This window comes from Ahaetulla prasina, chromosome 2, assembly GCF_028640845.1.
Source record: "Ahaetulla prasina isolate Xishuangbanna chromosome 2, ASM2864084v1, whole genome shotgun sequence".
Lineage (NCBI taxonomy): Eukaryota > Metazoa > Chordata > Lepidosauria > Squamata > Colubridae > Ahaetulla > Ahaetulla prasina.
In genome coordinates, this window is record NC_080540.1 from 194746744 (window position 1) to 194765056 (window position 18313).

Sequence of the window (18313 nt, forward strand, 5' to 3'; positions counted from 1 at the left end):
GCAAGGGAACCAGTTTGGTATAGGAACCAAGGCATCAGACTGGAAACCGGAAGGTTGTAAGTTCAGATTCCACCTTGAACACAAAATCATCTGCATGACCAGTCTGGTCACTCAGCTTGTCTCAGCTCTGGGGAGTAGACAATAGCAAACCACTTCTGAAAAACCTTGGCAAGAAAACTGCAGGGATTTGTCAACTGGAAGCCAAATCTGGCCCAAGGTTCAGACAAGATTAAATGGAAAAAAGAAAAAACGGAGCAAAAGCCGAGAAAGATCAGAGAGGATGGAAACAAGCAGGATAAGAAAAGAGGCTTCCTCTTGCACATTAGTGAAAAGTACTGATTGTGGCCTATAGATCAGGGGTCTCCAACCTTAGTAACTTTAAGACTTGTGGACTTCAACTCCCAGAATACCTCAGCCAGCAAAGCTGGCTGAGGAATTCTGGAAGTTGGAGTCCACAAATCTTAAAGTTGCCAAGGTTGGAGACCCCTGCTATAGATGACACAAAGAAATCTAAAAGTGCTTGCAGGACCATTAGTAATGAGTTGCACCAATGCCTCCCTCTTAGAATTCAGCAGGACACCTTTTGTGGGGGAGGAACAAATATTCTATAGAGCAGGGGTCTCCAATCTTGGTCCCTTTAAGACTTGTGGACTTCAACTCCCAGAGTTCCTCAGCCAGTTTTGCTGGCTGAGGGACTCTGGGAGTTGAAGTCCACAAGTCTTAAAGGGACCAAGGTTGGAGACCCCTGCTATAGATGCATTTAGCATCAATAGTTAGTCCCACCACTTCCATGGCATGCCTTCTACTATGGAACAATTTCTTGTTGAAAAGACCAGCCCTCTTCTGACTATAGTTAGAAAGGGGATTGAAATACATTTTAGGCTTTTTGTTTTGTGTTTTGAATGATTTTTCATTTGACTGTATTTTAGATATGGCTAACAGTACATAATCACACAATGAAAATGGATAATGTAAAAGATCTTAAATTGATTGATTAGAAATTCTGGAATTATGATTTCAGGAAACTCTGTAGATCTTTTCTCATTTATTCATTCATTCATTTATTCACTTTATATAGCCACCCATCTCGCTACCACGCCTCTGGCCTGCTTACAAAAGTAAAGGTGCAGAAAAATGATACCAAATCAACCAAAAACGAACAGCAAAAATAATTTAAAAATGAGAAAAACAATACAACTATTAAATACATAAAAACACAAAAACAATAGAGCAGCATTCATTTTCCTAAGATGAAAAAAAAAAAGCATTCTTTTGTACAGATGGGGGAAGGGAGAACTTCTCACATAAACTGGAGGCAGCAAATGGTAGAAATTCCAAATATTTAAAGCACTACAGGAAGATCAAAAAAGCTGACATGTGTGACAGTTCCCCAGAGGCAATTGAAATGTACAGTGCATTCCAAAGAATTGCAAAGTACAGCAAGATAGTCTTCCACAAAGCCATAAAGGAAGATGTGGGGGGGTGGGGGGTGGGAGGGAGAGAGACAGAGAGAGTGGCTATGATCTGATCAAGAGTTTCATTTGGGAAAACGTCTTAAATACTGCAGAATTAGAAACATGAGGGATTTTGCACTAAGCAGTAAAGCTTGATCAGTTAATACATTGTTCATAAATGGGCTTGTGCCTTTATATCCCCACTCATGTTGTTGAAATTGGATAAAAAATAAACCAGCAAGCAAAGCTAGATAGGAAGGGACAAAAAAAAGAAAAGAAGGGAAAAACAATAGAAGAAGGAAGGAAAAGAACAAGAAATGACTAGATATCAGAAAATCAGCAAAATCTATCCAAGAAACAACCTATGGATTATCTCACATATTAGAACATCACACAGAAAGTGATGTTCATTAGCAAAATTACACTGCAATCAAGAAGATGAAGTCCAGCAAAAAAAAATGTTTCCCTCTCTAAAGGATGTGTTTAAAAAACTGGAGATTCTTGGTGACAGATAGAGCTTTTGGCCCATGCTTCAACTATTTTCCTTGCCTCTTCCCCTCTAAATCTTGGCCTTTGTTTTTCTTCCGGAGTACCCTCTTTTAAAATCAATTAAAATTTCAGGCTAGGCCCACATCGCACCCTTTACTGTCTTTTCAACCCCTATTCAACTTTTCTAAGGCCTCTGCTTCTATTGACCCTCATTTGTCAAACTTCTCCAGCTACTTTTGCCCTTTCTAGGATCCAAGCAACAGAGCAACACGGATAGCAAGATCTCTCTCTCTGACATTAAGTAAACCAACTAATCTCTAGCAGAGATTTCCTAGCTGCCACTGAACATTCAGCTCCATGCTGCAATGCAATACAGATTGTTTGCATTCTAGTTTTTGTGATTTCTACTTACCCCCGAATCTGGAGGATCTGGCAACCAGCCTAGCTCATTCTGAGAAGTGCTTGTGTCCAGAAGATTAACTGAAAAGAAGAATAAGGAAAAAAAAAATCAAATCAGCCATCAAAAACTTGAAATTTATACCAACTTTGCCTGAAACAAGTAATGAAGAAGCACCCCCAAAGGCAGTGGTGGAATTCTATTTTTTTTACTACTGGTTCTGTGGGCATGGCTTGGTGGGCATGGCAAGGGAAGGATACTGCAAAATCTCCATTCCCACCCCACTCCAGGGGAAGGATACTGCAAAATCTCCATTCCCAGCCCACTCTGGGGCCAGCCAGAGGTGGTATTTGCCGGTTCTCCGAACTGCTCAAAATTTCCACTACTGCTTCTCCAGAACCTGCTGAATTTCACCCCTGCCCAAAGGCCTACATGGGCCAGGGTTCTCTTCTCACCAGAGATCAAAGAGATCCATTCAAGGAAGTCAATAAGCATTACTGCTCGAGTTCTCCAGCGACTGCTATTCAGAGGCAATCCTGGAAACAAAAGGTAGCTCTAGGAGTTCTGTCAGCATGATCCTTTAAGAGGTGATCTTTTAAGAGGTGACATGTCTGTTAAGCACCAGAGGGCTGGACAAGAAGAAATGGGTGAAAACTTGTTAAAGAGAGATCCAGTCTAGAGATAAAGAGAAATTTTCTGTCAGGGAGAACAAGTAATCAATGGAATAGCTTTCCTCCTGGAATTGTGGGTCCTTCATCACTGGAGGTTTTCAAAAATAGACTGGACAGCCATTTGTCTGGGATAAAGTCTCCTGCCTTGAGCAAAGGGTTGGACTAGAAGACCTCTAAAGTCCCTTACAGCCCAATGATTCTATGTTCTATTTGTTCCCGTAACATTCTCAATTGTAGATTATGCAGACTAATGATTATGTTAATAAAATGTAATTATATAATCAAAGACCTGCAAATAAACCAAAATAGTTGTAATGGCAAAGACAACTATCGTGTAATATTCTCTGATGGTGATTAATTAGTAAGGCAAGGAGGACAAAACTAAACCTGGTGCTTCAAAAAGCATAGCAGATTAAGGGTATGCTTAGGTTCTTCAAGTAATTATTTTGTCCTTGGTACCGATTATTAAGGGCTAGAGGTAATCAACTTACGACGCCTGGATGCTTAGTGACTGTTCAAAATTACAACAGATCCCCCCAAAAGCTACTTATGATTTGACTTTGTAGTTCTGATGTTACCTCCTCACCTGTGGTCACATAATTGCATTTTGGGTGCTCAAACATTGGTCCGAGTTTATGCCTGTTTGCAGTGTCCTATGGTAACGTGACTATGATTCACTATGTTTTTTTCTAAAACCAGTGTTTAAGTTTCTAGCCAAAACTGCCTCATGGCGAGCAATGGGTTTGCTTAACAACTGTTGCATTCCCTTAATGACCACTACATTTGCTTAATAACCTCCGTGTTCACTTAATGACTGCCATGTTCTCCTAAAAACCATCACATTCGCTTAATGGCTATTGTGAAAAAGTTTTTAAAATCAGTGGTCATGTGGTAACTTGCTTTATGATTAACTTGATTTACGACTGTCATTGCCTAGCTCAGTTAAGGTTGTAACTCGAGGACTACCTGTACAATGGAAACTGGGACAAATCTGTGAGCCACTAAGAATATTGGAAGTCAATATTTGTGATAAACAGATCACAAATGGCTTGTATTTGGCAACATTCCTGCAGAGAGAAGAAACAAAGTCAAAGGCCTAAACATGGCGATTCTGAGTTTAAGGCAGGGAATGGTAGCTCTCTTCTCTAATATAATACAGTGCACCACACGAGAAATATGCCTGTCAAGCTCTATGGAATGGATCTACATTTGAGAGAAAGAAAACCAGCCTCTAACATGAAGGCAACAAAAGGATAAATTTAGACATCTCAAGAATGTAATGGGAAAAATAGAGATACCTTATTCCAAATTTGAATTAAACCCCCAATCCAAGGCTACCTAACAATTGGAGTTAGTCTTTAGCTTTAAATATCTGTGAAGAAACTGAAATAAATTCTCCAACCTTGATAAGGAAAAAAGAACGATGGCCTTAATATTAGTAGGAATAAGTTGAGAACTGCATAAATTCTATAGGCAACCCAAGAAAAAGAACATTATCAAATATATTGAATTGAAATTATTCTCACATGATTCCCAAATCTTTGGGTGGTTGGTTTTGTTCCATGGGCTGTCCTCTAATGAACCATTTATACATACACATGCTTATTTTTTTTTAAAGAAAAACCATTATTTTAAATTTACTGAGGGGTAGTTGGTGCTCTTTGAGAGTAATATAACCCCTCATTTCAGCCCTGAGCTATAAATATTCTCCCTTATTTTAGATTTACTGAAATTATCAGTAAAACAAATTCTGAAATGCTAACCCATAAATGCACATAATATATCTCTTCAGGTATATATTTGTTAGAGAAAGAAGGGAAGTGACATTTGAACAATAAAACAATGGAAGTCTAAGTGTTATGTTCTCCAATTTTGGAGAAAGGAAATCTAGGGCAAAAAGTTACTGGTCTAATGAAGCCCTTTTGTGACAAATATAGGCTGAATCAAATTGTCTTCTCACTCTTAGTAGATTCTAGATAAAGAGAGATAATTAAATAGAGAAGTCTTGGAAGTAATGAAAGTAATGCTAAATTTAAGCCCAAATTCCCTTGAGAGAGAATAAAAGAATTTTGGGCAGGAGATGCTATGTGTTTTTCAGCCAGAGATCTAACAGTAGTCAACTGTTGATCTGTTTATGAATACAACTTGCTTGGGCCTAGCACATTTTTGACATCCAGCCAAGAAGCCAAATTTCCATTAAGCTAACTAATATATAAATTACCAGCCACAGATAGATCTGTAATTGGAAGGATCTAATCAAATATCTTTTTTAATAAATTGGTCTAAAGGTTGCTTGAGACCATAATTTTCTTTGTTAATTTGAAAAAAAATAAGCTGTTAAAGAAAGCTATTCTTCACATTATTTGACATCTAATGAGTTTGCATCTCCCACACTGTAATACTATAACTAATACTTGATGGCATTTGACAGCTGATGAAATCAATATTTGCAGAATATTCTATGGAGTTATACAGGAGGAGTAAGAAGGAAGGAAGGAGGGAGGGAGGGAGGGAGGGAAGGAAGGAAGGAAAGAAGGAAGGAAGGAAGGAAGGAAGGAAGGAAGGAAGGAAGGAAGGAAGGAAGGAAGGAAGGAAGGAAGGAAGGAAGGAAGGAAGGAAGGAAGGAAGGAAGGAAGGAAGGAAGGAAGGAAAAGAGCTTTTATACTTTTCTTGCTGTTGTTTCACTTTATTTTTGGAGGTTTCCTCCCAGTGAAGGATGCAAGGGCCAGGACTAGTTTTGTTTTACTCCATTCCACGGAGCAAAGAAAATGAAGTTCAGATCATGGAGGTTCATCTCTTCCCTTCCCCTTCTTAGCTTCTTCGTTGTCACTTGGTTACAATTGAAACCAAGAATAACAACCATGAATCTTAGGTAGCTCATCTTCCCTTGCTTGCAGGGAACTATTTCCTTGGGGCTATTAGGTTACAGTTGATTTATTAGATTTCATAATCTAACAACTTTCAAAATCAAGGGAGTTCCAGGGATTCATGCATCATAAATCTTAGTAATTAAAAAAAACCAACAACCAAACTTTTAGATTCTGCATTCTAAAAATGAATGCTATGTTCCTACTATTTCATTTTAAGCTAGCAAAAGCATGAAAAGGGAGAAGAGGAAATTGCCCAATTAATTAGTACTGGTTCAGGGATCTACACTAAAAGGAGACTTGACCGGCTAGCAGGCTGTAAGAAAAAAAATGCCTCTATAAGTCAAAGAAAGTGTGTACAGTCATAGACACTTTTGTCTTAAATCCAGACAACAAATAACTGAATTGTTTGTTCTGCTACATGGGTAAAAAGACTAAGTGTGAATCAAACTTAAATCTAAGAAGCTTCCTGGTGTTTAAGAGAGTTTAAGGGTTAGAACTTAGCAGTGGTGGGATTCGGCCAGTTCGCACCACTTCGGGAGAACTGGTTGTTAACTTACTGAGCAGTTTGAACTAGTTGTTGGAAGAAATTATAAGGGCAGAGAACTGGTTGTTAAATTACCTGAATCCCACCACTGGAACATAGCCCCTGCTTTCCTTCTGCTCCCTTTTGACCTTTAGTGATGGAATTCTCATGTTCAATTTTTGGACTCTGCATACTCAGCGTACCCCAAATCAAATCAATCCACCTATAAACAGCAGTGAGCTTGCAAGCTTGAATTTAGGATGCATGTAAAATGTATTTTAAACATTGTAATAGGAACAACTCTTCTACAGCCTTTTATACCCTTCTATTCCATGAAATAAGGTAAAGGTAAAGGTTCCCCTCGCACATGTATGCTAGTCATTCCCGACTCTAGGGGGCGGTGCTCATCTCCGTTTCCAAGCTGAAGAGCCAGAGCTGTCTGAAGACGTCTCTGTGGTCATGTGGCTGGAATGACATAACGCCAAAGGCACACAGAGCGCTGTTACCTTCCCACCAAAGGTAGTCCCTATTTTTCTACTTGCATTTTTTATGTGCTTTCGAACTGCTAGATTGGGACAAGTAACGGGAGCTCACCCCATTACGTGGCACTAGGGATTCGAACCACTGAACTGCCAACCTGTGGGAGCACCAACACTTTGGAATGAACTCCCCCCTGGCTTACGTCAAGTGCCTGATCTTCGGACCTTTCGTCGTGAGCTTAAAACATATTTATTCATTCAAGCAGGACTGGCATAAATAGTTGTTTTAAATTGGGGTTTTAAAAATATTTTAAATTTTTAAATGTTTTAATTATCGGCCGCATAGTAATAGTTCATTTTAAATTCTTTTAATTGTATATATTTTGTGTTTTATTTTGGCTGTACACCGCCCTGAGTCCTTCGGGAGAAGGGCGGTATAGAAATTTAATAAAATAAAAAAATAAAAATAAAAAAACCCTTCTGATCGACAAGCTCAGCGTCTTAGCCACTGAGCCACCACTTCCCATGGAATAACTGTATCTAAAAAATCATGCAAATAAGTCTCTGCGACTTCAGTTGACTTTTCTTAGGGCTGGATTTTATATTCCATGCTGCAGTGGCCGTGAGGAAAGAGAAGCCTATACTGTTGGGCTTACTTCTTAGTTCTTACTCCATCTTCTCTTTTCCTCTAAGTCAACTCTGATCTAGATTCTTTCTTCTACACCCAGCAGCCTCCTCTCCTCTCCTCTCCTCTCTTCCTGGCACCAAAAAGGGATAAGAGATACATCACCCCTCCCCTTTAATCCATAGAAACAATATCATCTTTGAGCTGCTGACACAGTCCAAGTAATTAAGGAAGGAACGGGACAGATCAGGAGTTGGAATGAGAACATGGCAAGGCGAAGGAAAGACTCAATGGTTTGTGGTGAGTTTCAATTAACTTTTAAAATGCTTTATTTACTGTATGTATTCGAACCCCAAATTTTCTAGCTTTTTTACAAGCCTTCTCAAGGATGATAACAACATTATTGTTTTCCCCATTTCCAACAAAAATTTGTAGTATCTTTATACATTTTAGAAAATCTTTAAATCAATCTCATACTAAGCGTTAGAACTGTGTAGTGCTTTGTACTCAGTTTTTAAAAAGTCCTTTGGAATGCATGAGGTTTGCATATGTAGTACTGTCTGTAACTTTTAAAGCAACTGCCTCTTTTCCTGGGACTGTGAGGCATCAGAGAACTCTTTAAAGCAGTTGAATCAGTGCCCATCCCAGGAAAAAATGCTGCTGCTTTAATGGTGCTGGCTTTATGCCTTTGTGTGGCCTGAAACATTTTAAAATCAGCTTCAAAAATTAATATTAACAGGATAAAGGCATCATTATGTTATTTGCACACGCTCTCATTTTTGCTACTACTTCCCAGCTTCCTCATTCCCCTCTAAGACCCACTTTTCCATCAGGAATTTCAGTCGGGAAATATCCACAAGTGAATGAAGGCTTTAAAATGAGAACATGCTGTAAAGGCATGACAGAAGTATTAATTCCCTCCAGTCTCTCAGATGCTGTCATGTCTCTGTGAAGAGTACCTTATCCTCCTATTGTGAACACCAAAGGTAATCATCATTTTTTTAAAAAAGGTTGGAACATCTATACTTCAATGACATGTCATAGATAATAAAGAGGCATCCTAAGCACTAACCCATATTATCTCACTAAGGATCTCTGACAGATCTCTCAACATTACATGTTACCATGGCTCCTTCTTTGCAACTATACAATAGTCTGCCCTATGCTTGATTGTTAAGATGACAATATAGATCACAAGTGTCAAACTCGATCGTGTCACATGACGTATCATGACATATCGTGACATTTTTTGCTTTTGCGGAGCCGGGGTGGGTGTGGTCTGCATGTGACACATCTGGCCCACAGACCGCCAGTTTGATACCCCTGATATAGATCATTCTAGTTAAGGTTATATTAGAAAAACTTAATTATGTTAGGAAACTTTATTTTCCTAAGTAATTCAGACACCATCAACAGGAGTGTGAAAATCTTTTCATTGCATGTGACTTCTTCATATGTTAGGTGGCATACAAATTTAATAAAAATATACACAGGGAGTCAGTAGCTGTACTAAAATAATGCTAACAACATTTTCGAACAACATTTCTAAAGAACAAAAAAAATCACTAAAATGTTAGTTATAAACTCCCAATCTAAAAAATAAATAAATCTCATGTTGGAATACAATACTTAAATTCAGCCTCTTAACTATAGCAATTCATGTGGATACAAGTTTGGATCACAGCCCTACTATAAGAATTCTTGTAACTGGATATGAGTGCTAGGAATGAAACTAAAACTTAAATTATGCAATACATATGCTAAGAATGTGAAAGAAATTCATCCTGGATTCCCTCCAAGAGACATAATGCATTCTGTAAAATCGTGGCACAAGTAGGTACATAATTCAGAGTTTGCTAATGCCTATATTTCTTGGCTTTAAAAGTTATAGATAAAAATGTCTATCTTACAGAAAGCTGCATTAAAAAATGTTTACAAGTGTGATTCATTAGGGAAAGTTAGATACAAGAACACATTTTGAGAGCTTTTTCCTAATTGTACAATGAGTAAAATTTTGGCAGTAGAGATGAATGTCTGAATACACACTTATTAGATAAAGACTGCTCTGGACAGATGGAGGTAGGGGAAGAGGACCTTAGCAAATCTGCTTTGAAATGATTAATGGATGCAAGTTATTTTCTTAAAAGTAGAATATCTATTTCTTTCCATTTTTGTGCTATGAAATTTAAAACCAAAGAATGGATACTAGAGAGAGGGAAGCATGCAAGTTGACAGGGAGAATTGGGGGTTTGGCCCTATGTACCTTTGCTCACATGATGTCCCTTTAGGTGTGAGCAAGGGAATTAAATTCCTTAAGTCCTGAGCAGGTAACACCCTTGCCAAAGTGGCTGCAGGTAGGCTGGTATGCAGGTGCCAAGGTAGAACCTCAGCTCAAATTATACCATTTTCTTAATTATGGGCAGATGAGGCATTTCAGGACAACTGCCCTTACATTTGGGAGAAATAAAAGGTCATATTGTAAACTCATGATTTGCCAGCATCATCAATATGACTAGGTTCTGCAAGGAGAAAGTGTCTAATTAGAAACTGAGTCTACACAGAAAGGTATTATAGCGGAAATGGTTTTCCTGGAATATGAGACATTATTGAAAGCACCAGAACTTTAAACTCTGTTTATTTTTTAAATGTAACTTATGAACCTTGAATCTGATGGTGGCATGTTTTCATTCATTCATTTCAGACATTCATAACTGGCTGCTGTATTTAAATCTAGGATTCTACCCCAGGTCATTGTCAGTCTTTCAATAATTGGTTCAACCAATTATTGAAATAATTGGTTGAACCAATTATCTAATTGGTTAAAGGCCATTCCTGTCCATTCTGCTATTTACCTAAAGCTACAGCGTAAAGTTCAACCAATCCCAAAAACTAGTTAAACCAAAGCATTCTAAGTAAAATTATTCTAATCAGCCATGGATATTAGTGGGATTGGTTATTATTAAGATGTTGCAGCTTCCTTTTCTAATTATCATGTGCGAAACTGCTGAACCAATACAATATTTTACTCCATTATGGGAGCCACTACAACAGGTCCGAGCAGGCTTATGCTAGGAGAATCAAGGAAACAAATAGGACTCTCCTAAAAAAATTTCAGCATGTAAAGTCATTTGTGTTCTATCATTACACAAATGCAGAAAGCATCACAAATAGTCTGCAAGATATACACATTTTCCATCCCAGTTTGGAGCCATTAGCTCTGGTTTTAACACAGAAAATGAAAAGTCAGATGCTCCTAAGTAAGGGTAAGAAGCTAGGCAGAAAGGAACTTTTCAGGGAGTCTGCAATAATTTAGAACAGGGGTCTCCTACCTTGGCAACTTTAAGACTTGCAGACATCAACTCCCAGAATTCTCCAGCCAGCCATAGCTGGCTGGGGAATTCCAGGAGTTGAAATCCACATGTCTTAAAGTTACCAAGGTTTGACACCTCTGACTTTGAAGCACCCTCAGCCATTAAATAACACTAATTGAGGTTTGGGTTTGGCAACCAGAAATATTTAAAGTTTGTGTATTGGAGTGTATACCCATTGCAAAGAAGGAACTGTTTAATTTTTTGTTTAAAAAGATATTTGTAAGTTCTGTTAACAAAATGCATTAGTAATTTTTTTACAGGAGCTAATTCAGAGAAGCCTAATTTTACTTTATTAATTATAAACAATACGTCCAGTGAGTTTTACAGACACCATTAAAAAAATCACATGCATGTTGTACTATATCAGGAGGGGGAGTGAAGCTGTATAATTGGGAACCCCAACACAGAAATTACGAGTTACAGCCCAACCCTGCCTGCTACAGACAAGCGGAAGATACTTGATTCCTGTTTCCATTAGGATTTTAATGTAATGAACTTATAAAGCTCATTTGACTCATAACATTGTTGCTTGCTTACCAAGAGATTTGTTACCCAATAATCTCATTAAAAAAAAAATCCTTTGAAAAACAACCCTAAAATCCGGAAGCCAACCAAAGCTTCCCTGAAATCTAGAGCTCCAGGGCTACCATGTGTCATCTGCAAAGATTTCCAAGCTATTGGAAGTTCCAGGGCCCACTTCATCCTGCTTTTCAGCAGGGTGGTTAACCCCACAATGGGCAAAAATGAAGTGTGACTAATTCAACTTTCTTGTCAGGTTCCTCATTGTCTTCCAGAGCTAGGGCTGTTTCATACATTGAGACAGCAGTAAATCCAGGCTGATCACTGGATGCTGCAATTGATTCCAACCTGCTGACAGGCAAACCTTAAGTAAGTACAGTTTGGCGGATTCAGGCTTTGTCTTTGTGGGAAAAAATATCTGAGAACGACATTTCCTAATTCCCCAGCTCTCCTTCCCAAACTTCAGCACTTGTACATAATGCAACTTTGTATGGTTTTTCAAGGTAACCTGTCCTTGCGAAGTACGTTCTCCTTTTGTTTGGCATTTTCGGTTTTGGAGTCTAAAACTTCCCTCTTGCAACATTCCAAGAAGTTATGCGGCTCCCCCAAATTTTGAACCCTGGGTATCTTTCCCTTCTCCCCAGCTGCCCTTACCTTCTTTAGCAGGTATCTCTTGCAGAAAGGAAACAGAGAACAGAAACAGCAGCTCCAAAGATAGAGCGGCTTTTCTGCCAAGGAATCTCCGCTCCATTTCCCCGTGGAGGCAATCCTGCTCCCAGACCATGGCTCTGAAGCTCAGTTCCGTCACTCGGCAAGTTTCTCAGCTTGGTGGCCACAGGCCTGAGACATTTGAGGCGCTCACCGGGTGCCCTTGATGTGAGACTTTCACCAGAACCAAAGGATTGACGGAGATTCCTGCATTGCAAAAGCTACCTGCCTGGCCCTGACTTATGATGAAAGAGTACGGCAGAGAAGTGGTGAAACCAGTTCTCTCCCAATCAACTGCTTGCTACTAGCTTTAAAGGGGTTGGGCCAGCTACAAGCAGATAGGCTCACCTTAAAGGTAGTTGCCACTTATCCTGGGAAGTCCTGTTACCCCCCCCCCTCGCTCTGTTAGGCTTCGTGGATGGCTCCACAGGGCCACCTGGTGGGCTCATGGTGACATTTTTCAGACCTATGCCCAATGGGCTTTCCTTCTCACAAGCGGGGAATGTGAAACATAGCAGGGTACGACGATGGAGATTCTCAATCATCCAGGTCATGGTTGTCCCAAGGATGTTTTTCAAAAGCCAACTAGACTTTCTTGGATATTTCCTGGGAATCATTTCACTTCTCGTCCAAGAAATTTCATCATTCAGTTCAGAAGCTTCTTGGATGAGAAGTGAAATTTTTTTTTAAGGAAAAATCCCAAGAAAATCCATTTGGCTTTTGAAAAGCATCATTGGGACATAGCAGGATAGAATACACGAAATCTTGGTCTTCGTGCATGGAAACATACTAACCTGCATTTTTTTTATTTCATTTGTCACAACAGTATACACAAACATCATCATAAATTAAAAAAAAACAACACATCATAAAAGATATATATAGAAGCACGAAGCTGAAGCCTGAAGATGACGAATGAGACTTCGTCGAAACGTCGCCAAGACACTTCCAATTTTACACGGGAGAAAACCCGAACAACCAAAGACCTATATACAAACACCCGTGAAAACCTCAGAAAACAAATATATATATATATATATATATATATATATATATATATATATATATATATATATATATATATATATATATATATATGTATGTATGTAAGTAAAAGTATGCAACAGTTATGTTAATTTGATATAATAAAGGGAACAATAGGACAGGAATGGTAGGCACTTTTGTGCTCTTATAGTCCTTTTAGGAATGGGGTGAGGTCAATAGTAGACAGTTTTTGGTTGAAGCTTTTGGGATTTGGAGTAGAGACTATGGAGTCAGGTAATGAGTTCCAAGCATTAACAACTCTGTTACAGAAGTCATATTTTCTGCAACCAAGTTTGAAGCGGTTGACATTAAGTTTGAATCTATTGTTTGCTCTTGTATTATTGCGATTGAAGCTGAAGTAATCTTCAACAGGAAGGACATTGCAATAGATGATTTTGTGTGTTAAACACAGGTCATGTTGGAGTCGGCAGAGTTCTAAGTTTTCTAATCCCAGGATTTCAAGCCTGGTGGTATAAGATATTTTGTTGTTTTCGGACGCATTCATACGTCTAGGTAAATTATTCAAAACGCCATGGTCATTTTTAAAGAAATCCATATATTCCAAACAGTGTAATAAAAGAAGGGTGGTTTGGAGTAGTAATTAAGCATCAGACCAAAAGACACCGTGTTCTAGTCCTACCTTAAGCACAAAACCAGCTGGATGACTTTGGGCCAGTCATTTTCTCTCAGCCCCAGGAAGGAGGCAGTAGAGAGCCACTTGTGAAAATGTTGCCAAGAAAACAGGAGGGATTAGTCCAGGAAGTCACCAAGAGTCAAGACTTAAATCTGGACTGATCTATCATGTCAGATTTTTAGCAACAATCTCCAAGAAGTTTGCCTTTATCTTCTTGTGATGTTTTGGGGTTTCTTAGTGCAGTCTAGAATCCTTGGATTTCCTGGCACACACCCATCCAAAGAATAAGCTAGCTCGATCCTGCTTAACATTTTTTTTAAAGGAAATGTTAGTTAGGGGTTGACACCTACTAACTTCCCTAACAGAAACAACATTAAATAAAACTATATAAATAAAACTAATAGAACAATATTTAAGCTATTCCTCAAATTGTCCCATCTCTTTGGAAGGATGACTTGGAGAGAAGACAGGGATGTTCATCAGAGAAGTCAAGATAGTGAACACAACCAATTTTAACATGCATCATGTGTACAATAAAGGTGTGGGCCTTCAATTGCATGGTTATACCCACCATCTTCCCCATTTTTGATCCTCCCTTTGGGTGCCCCACATGAGCTTCTGCGATTTGTCAACAACTCAGGGATATCTGCCTCCAGAAAAAGTACAATGAGGACATTCTCACAATAACCTGAAATAGGTTAAGAGCTCTTGAGAGGTTACCTAAAACTTTTAATGAAGTCTGTAGTATATTCTTTTGCACTAGAAAAATAGTAGTTAATCAAGCCTTTTTGCCTCTCTCACCTCTTACCATCTGCTTCTATTCTTTCCCATGGACTTTCACTTTTGAAATTCTAAATACCAGGTTTTGGTTAATACTAATGTGACATTATAAAACCTTTGAAGTAAAAATAAAATATGGGTTGCAGAATAAAATATAACGCAGATCAGTGGTGGGTTGCTACTGGTTCGCCCCGGATGAGGTGAACTGGTATCGGCGGCAGCGGGAGGCTCCACCCACCCGCCCGGACTCTTCTGTGCATGCGCGCAAGCACATGCTCACAAGCAAACTGGTAGCGAAGGGTTTTGAAACCCACCCCTGACACAGATTATAAATCATGGAAGAGGAAGAGGAGGACAAGGAAGAGGAAATCTTTTCTGGGTAGTGTGTTCCTTTCATAATCATTGTTCCCCAAAATCATATGTTTTGAAAATTTCTTATTGCACAAAAAAATCATAGACTAATTCTTGGTAGGTTTGAACCTTTCTAAAAGTAGAGGATCTAAAGATTTTTGCATTTCAGTCAAGACTTCAAGTTTCCAGGAAGTGTGTTAATGACCTTGATTTATGTCAAATGAGTTAAACAAGATCTAAGGTCATCATATGCTGCGCTTAGACTTGGCTTTTTATTGGTTTTCATTAGACATCCTTTATTACTTTTATTATGGCTAAAGGAGTCCGTATAGAAAAACCAGCTGGAACTCTTTTGGCTCATCCTCTAAACAACCAGCTATTGACTATTATTGGGTACCTTGTGGATGAGCAGATTCATTTCCAAATCTGATGCTCATTCAACTTGATTCTGAGAACTTTCCAAGCTGTTCTGTGATGTTTTATTATTCCCATTCCCTTGCTAAGGTTTCAAATATAGATTGAAACAATGAATAGAAACTTATCAAGGAGAGAAGCCAGCTAGAACTAAGGAGAAATTTCCTGATAGTGAAAACAATCAACCAGTGGAATGACTTGCCTTCAGAGGTTGTGGGTGCTTCATCACTGGAGGCTTTTAAGAAGAAACTGGACAGCACTTGGTATACAGTCTCCTGCTTGGTCAGGGGGCTGGACTAGAAGACCTCCAATTCTGTTATTCTGTTATATTGGGGATGAGGAATTGTTGAAGAATTGTTTTGTGGTTTTCTACATCCCCTCACTGGCTTTATGAAAGAGGTTGCATGATGAATGGAGACTAAAGCAACAGGTGACTGGACTTATAGCCAGAGGTTGGTAGCAATACTCAATTTTTGATAACTGCGTTTCTTTTTCTGACATTCCCTTTGTCTGACTGATAATTTCCACAGCTAAATAGTTGCTTATTTGAATTCTTTTTAACCTCGATTTAAAGTAGAGGAATTCATTCCTGAGGATCTTTACATTTTGTAGGTGTGGGAAATATAGTAATATCTCTGAAAGAATACTGCCTAAATGATAGGACTGTCCCCAATGTTTCCAGCTTTCCTATGTTCATAGCCAAACTATGGTGGGAACCACTTACAGACTCTCTCTTTTGGGATGGTAATAGGATGCACGGTCATGCTTTTTACTCATGTTGTCAGGCCAGATTCAGGCATATGAACAGGCTAGAAACCAGGAGACTGTGAGTTCTAGTTCTGCCTTAGCCATGAAAACCAGCTGGGTGACTTTTCTCTCTCAGTCCAATTCACCTCACAGGGGTAGGGGGGGCGGGGTGGGGAGGAGGAAGAAGCTGTGTTAGATATGCTTGCTGCCTTGAGTTTATAAAAAAATAATAAAGGCCTGATATTAAAACAAATTAAATTAGTTGATATTTCTTCATTCTAAATTAATTTTTTATGGCAAGATCCTTGAAACCCCAGAGGGAGCAAACATGAATATGCAGAAGCAAGAATAAAGTCGTCTCTTGAAATGCTGGTGGAAAAATGACTGAACAGAAAGATAAAGCTTCAATTAATGCTTATTGCTTCTTGATTATCAATGGTCTGGGCATGGGGAGTGCACTTTCACACATCAGTTGTTTCATAAATTTGTAGTATTGTTTTTTTGATAGAATACATATTTTTATTTACAGTTAACCCTCATATCCTTATTAACAGTGCATTAGAGCTGCATTAGAGTTAGAAAGAATTATATCTTACATATTTGACAATGCTATTTCCCCTCATTAGATTCAGTTTCCTAAACTAATGCCCTCAGAGGCTCGGCTATGCCTCCATTCAAGGCTAACCAAAGGACATAATAACTAGGGATAATAAAGTTCTTGAACCAATGTATCTAGAAGGCACCAGATCAGAGCAGGCAATCTTATAGTCCAGGGGTCTCCAACTTTGGTCCCTTTAAGACTTGTGGACTTCAACTCCCAGAGTCCCTCAGCCAGCAAAGCTGGCTGAGGAACTCTGGGAGTTGAAGTCCATAAGTCTTAAAGGGACCAAGATTGGAGACCCCTGTTATAGTCTATCCTAGAACTCTCTGAAACCTATTGTTCTTTTGTTTTTAAAGAAAGTTCATAGCTTAAGGCAGTTATTTGGAAGCCATCCCCATTGGAGCTTAGAAATGTAATGTTCTATATTCCACATGTATTTCTGCTTCATTTCATAAAAACGTTACTTCTTGTACACTACCAAGTTGCTGAAGAAGATCGGCAAAAAAATGAAGGATGATCTTCACAAATATAAACATTTCTTGTAATACATTCTGGCACTAAGTGATTAAGACACTAAACTAGAAAAAAAAGAGACTTTGATTTCTAGTTCCACTTTAGGCATCGAAGGCAGCTGGCAGCCACTCTCTCTCAACCCAACATGCCTCACAAGAGTAATTGTTGTGGGGAAAATAGGGGGAAGAAGGAGCATTAGATATATTCATTGCCTTGAGCTATTTATACAAATAATAAAGGTGAGATAAAGAAAATCTAAAAATCTAAAATAATACTGGAGTCATTCAAGTCTCAAGAATTTTTCATTGCTTTATTTTTTTTCCCTTTAGGATATGTTCCTTTTGAACTAACAACACAGATGCAAATGAGTAAGAAGATCCTCATAGCAACATGGATATCAGATAACATTGTGGGTCCAATGCCTTTTTTATGGTGGGCAGATTATCTCTGTTTGTAGTATGATCAATCACAATGAGAAGATATCAAAGTGGGACAAAGTACAAAATGATACAATAAATTGAAACAAATTGGTTAATACTGTTCATAGGATCTCTTCTTTAGCCTATAAACCACATCTCTCCAAAGGCCAAAGTAAAGCATTTCAGTATAGTTTATTTGCATCAATCAGGATACACCCCATATATTTCTCTGTTCTCATAATGTTACTTGATTTATTACTGGTCCAGTTACAGTATTACCCAGATTGGCCAGAGAAAAAAAAATTATGCTATTTTGAAACAATGATATTCTGCAGACTTTGGGATGATCTGTTTTCCTATTGGTAGAAATTCTTACTCAACTGATTTCATTGCTCTCAGACTTTAGCGGATGCAGCATTGGGTTCTTTGGTCTTTAATAGGATGTACAAGGAATCCTCACTTAGTGAGTGGTTGCTTAGTGACTGTTCAGAGTTATGACGGATCCACCAAAAGGTACTTATATGACTCAGATTTGAAGTACTGATGGCTGTCTTTCCCCATGGTTATGTGATTGTATTTATAGTCATTTGCAGTGCCTCATATTAGCACAATTTATAATGTTTTTGGTTAGAAATCAGCATTTACTTCTGGTTTTTGGCAAACAACAACAACCCCATTGTGGACAATAGGTTCACTTTACAACT

The 18313-nt window shown here is 38.5% G+C and overlaps 1 protein-coding gene across 2 annotated transcripts in view; it reads right to left on the reverse strand.

Annotated features, from left to right (window-relative positions):
• The window catches only part of EPHA1 (EPH receptor A1), an 82877-nt gene extending 70517 nt beyond the window's left edge, over positions 1-12360 (reverse strand). For both annotated transcript variants that reach the window (XM_058172854.1, XM_058172855.1), the window contains exons 1-2: positions 12053-12360; positions 2356-2423 (exon numbers count right to left, since the gene is read on the reverse strand). In XM_058172854.1, coding sequence (XP_058028837.1) covers positions 2356-2423; positions 12053-12182 — 198 coding nt within the window. In that variant the 5' untranslated portion in view covers positions 12183-12360. The remainder of the gene's footprint in view (positions 1-2355; positions 2424-12052) is intronic.
• Between the last annotated feature and the right edge of the window lie 5953 nt (positions 12361-18313).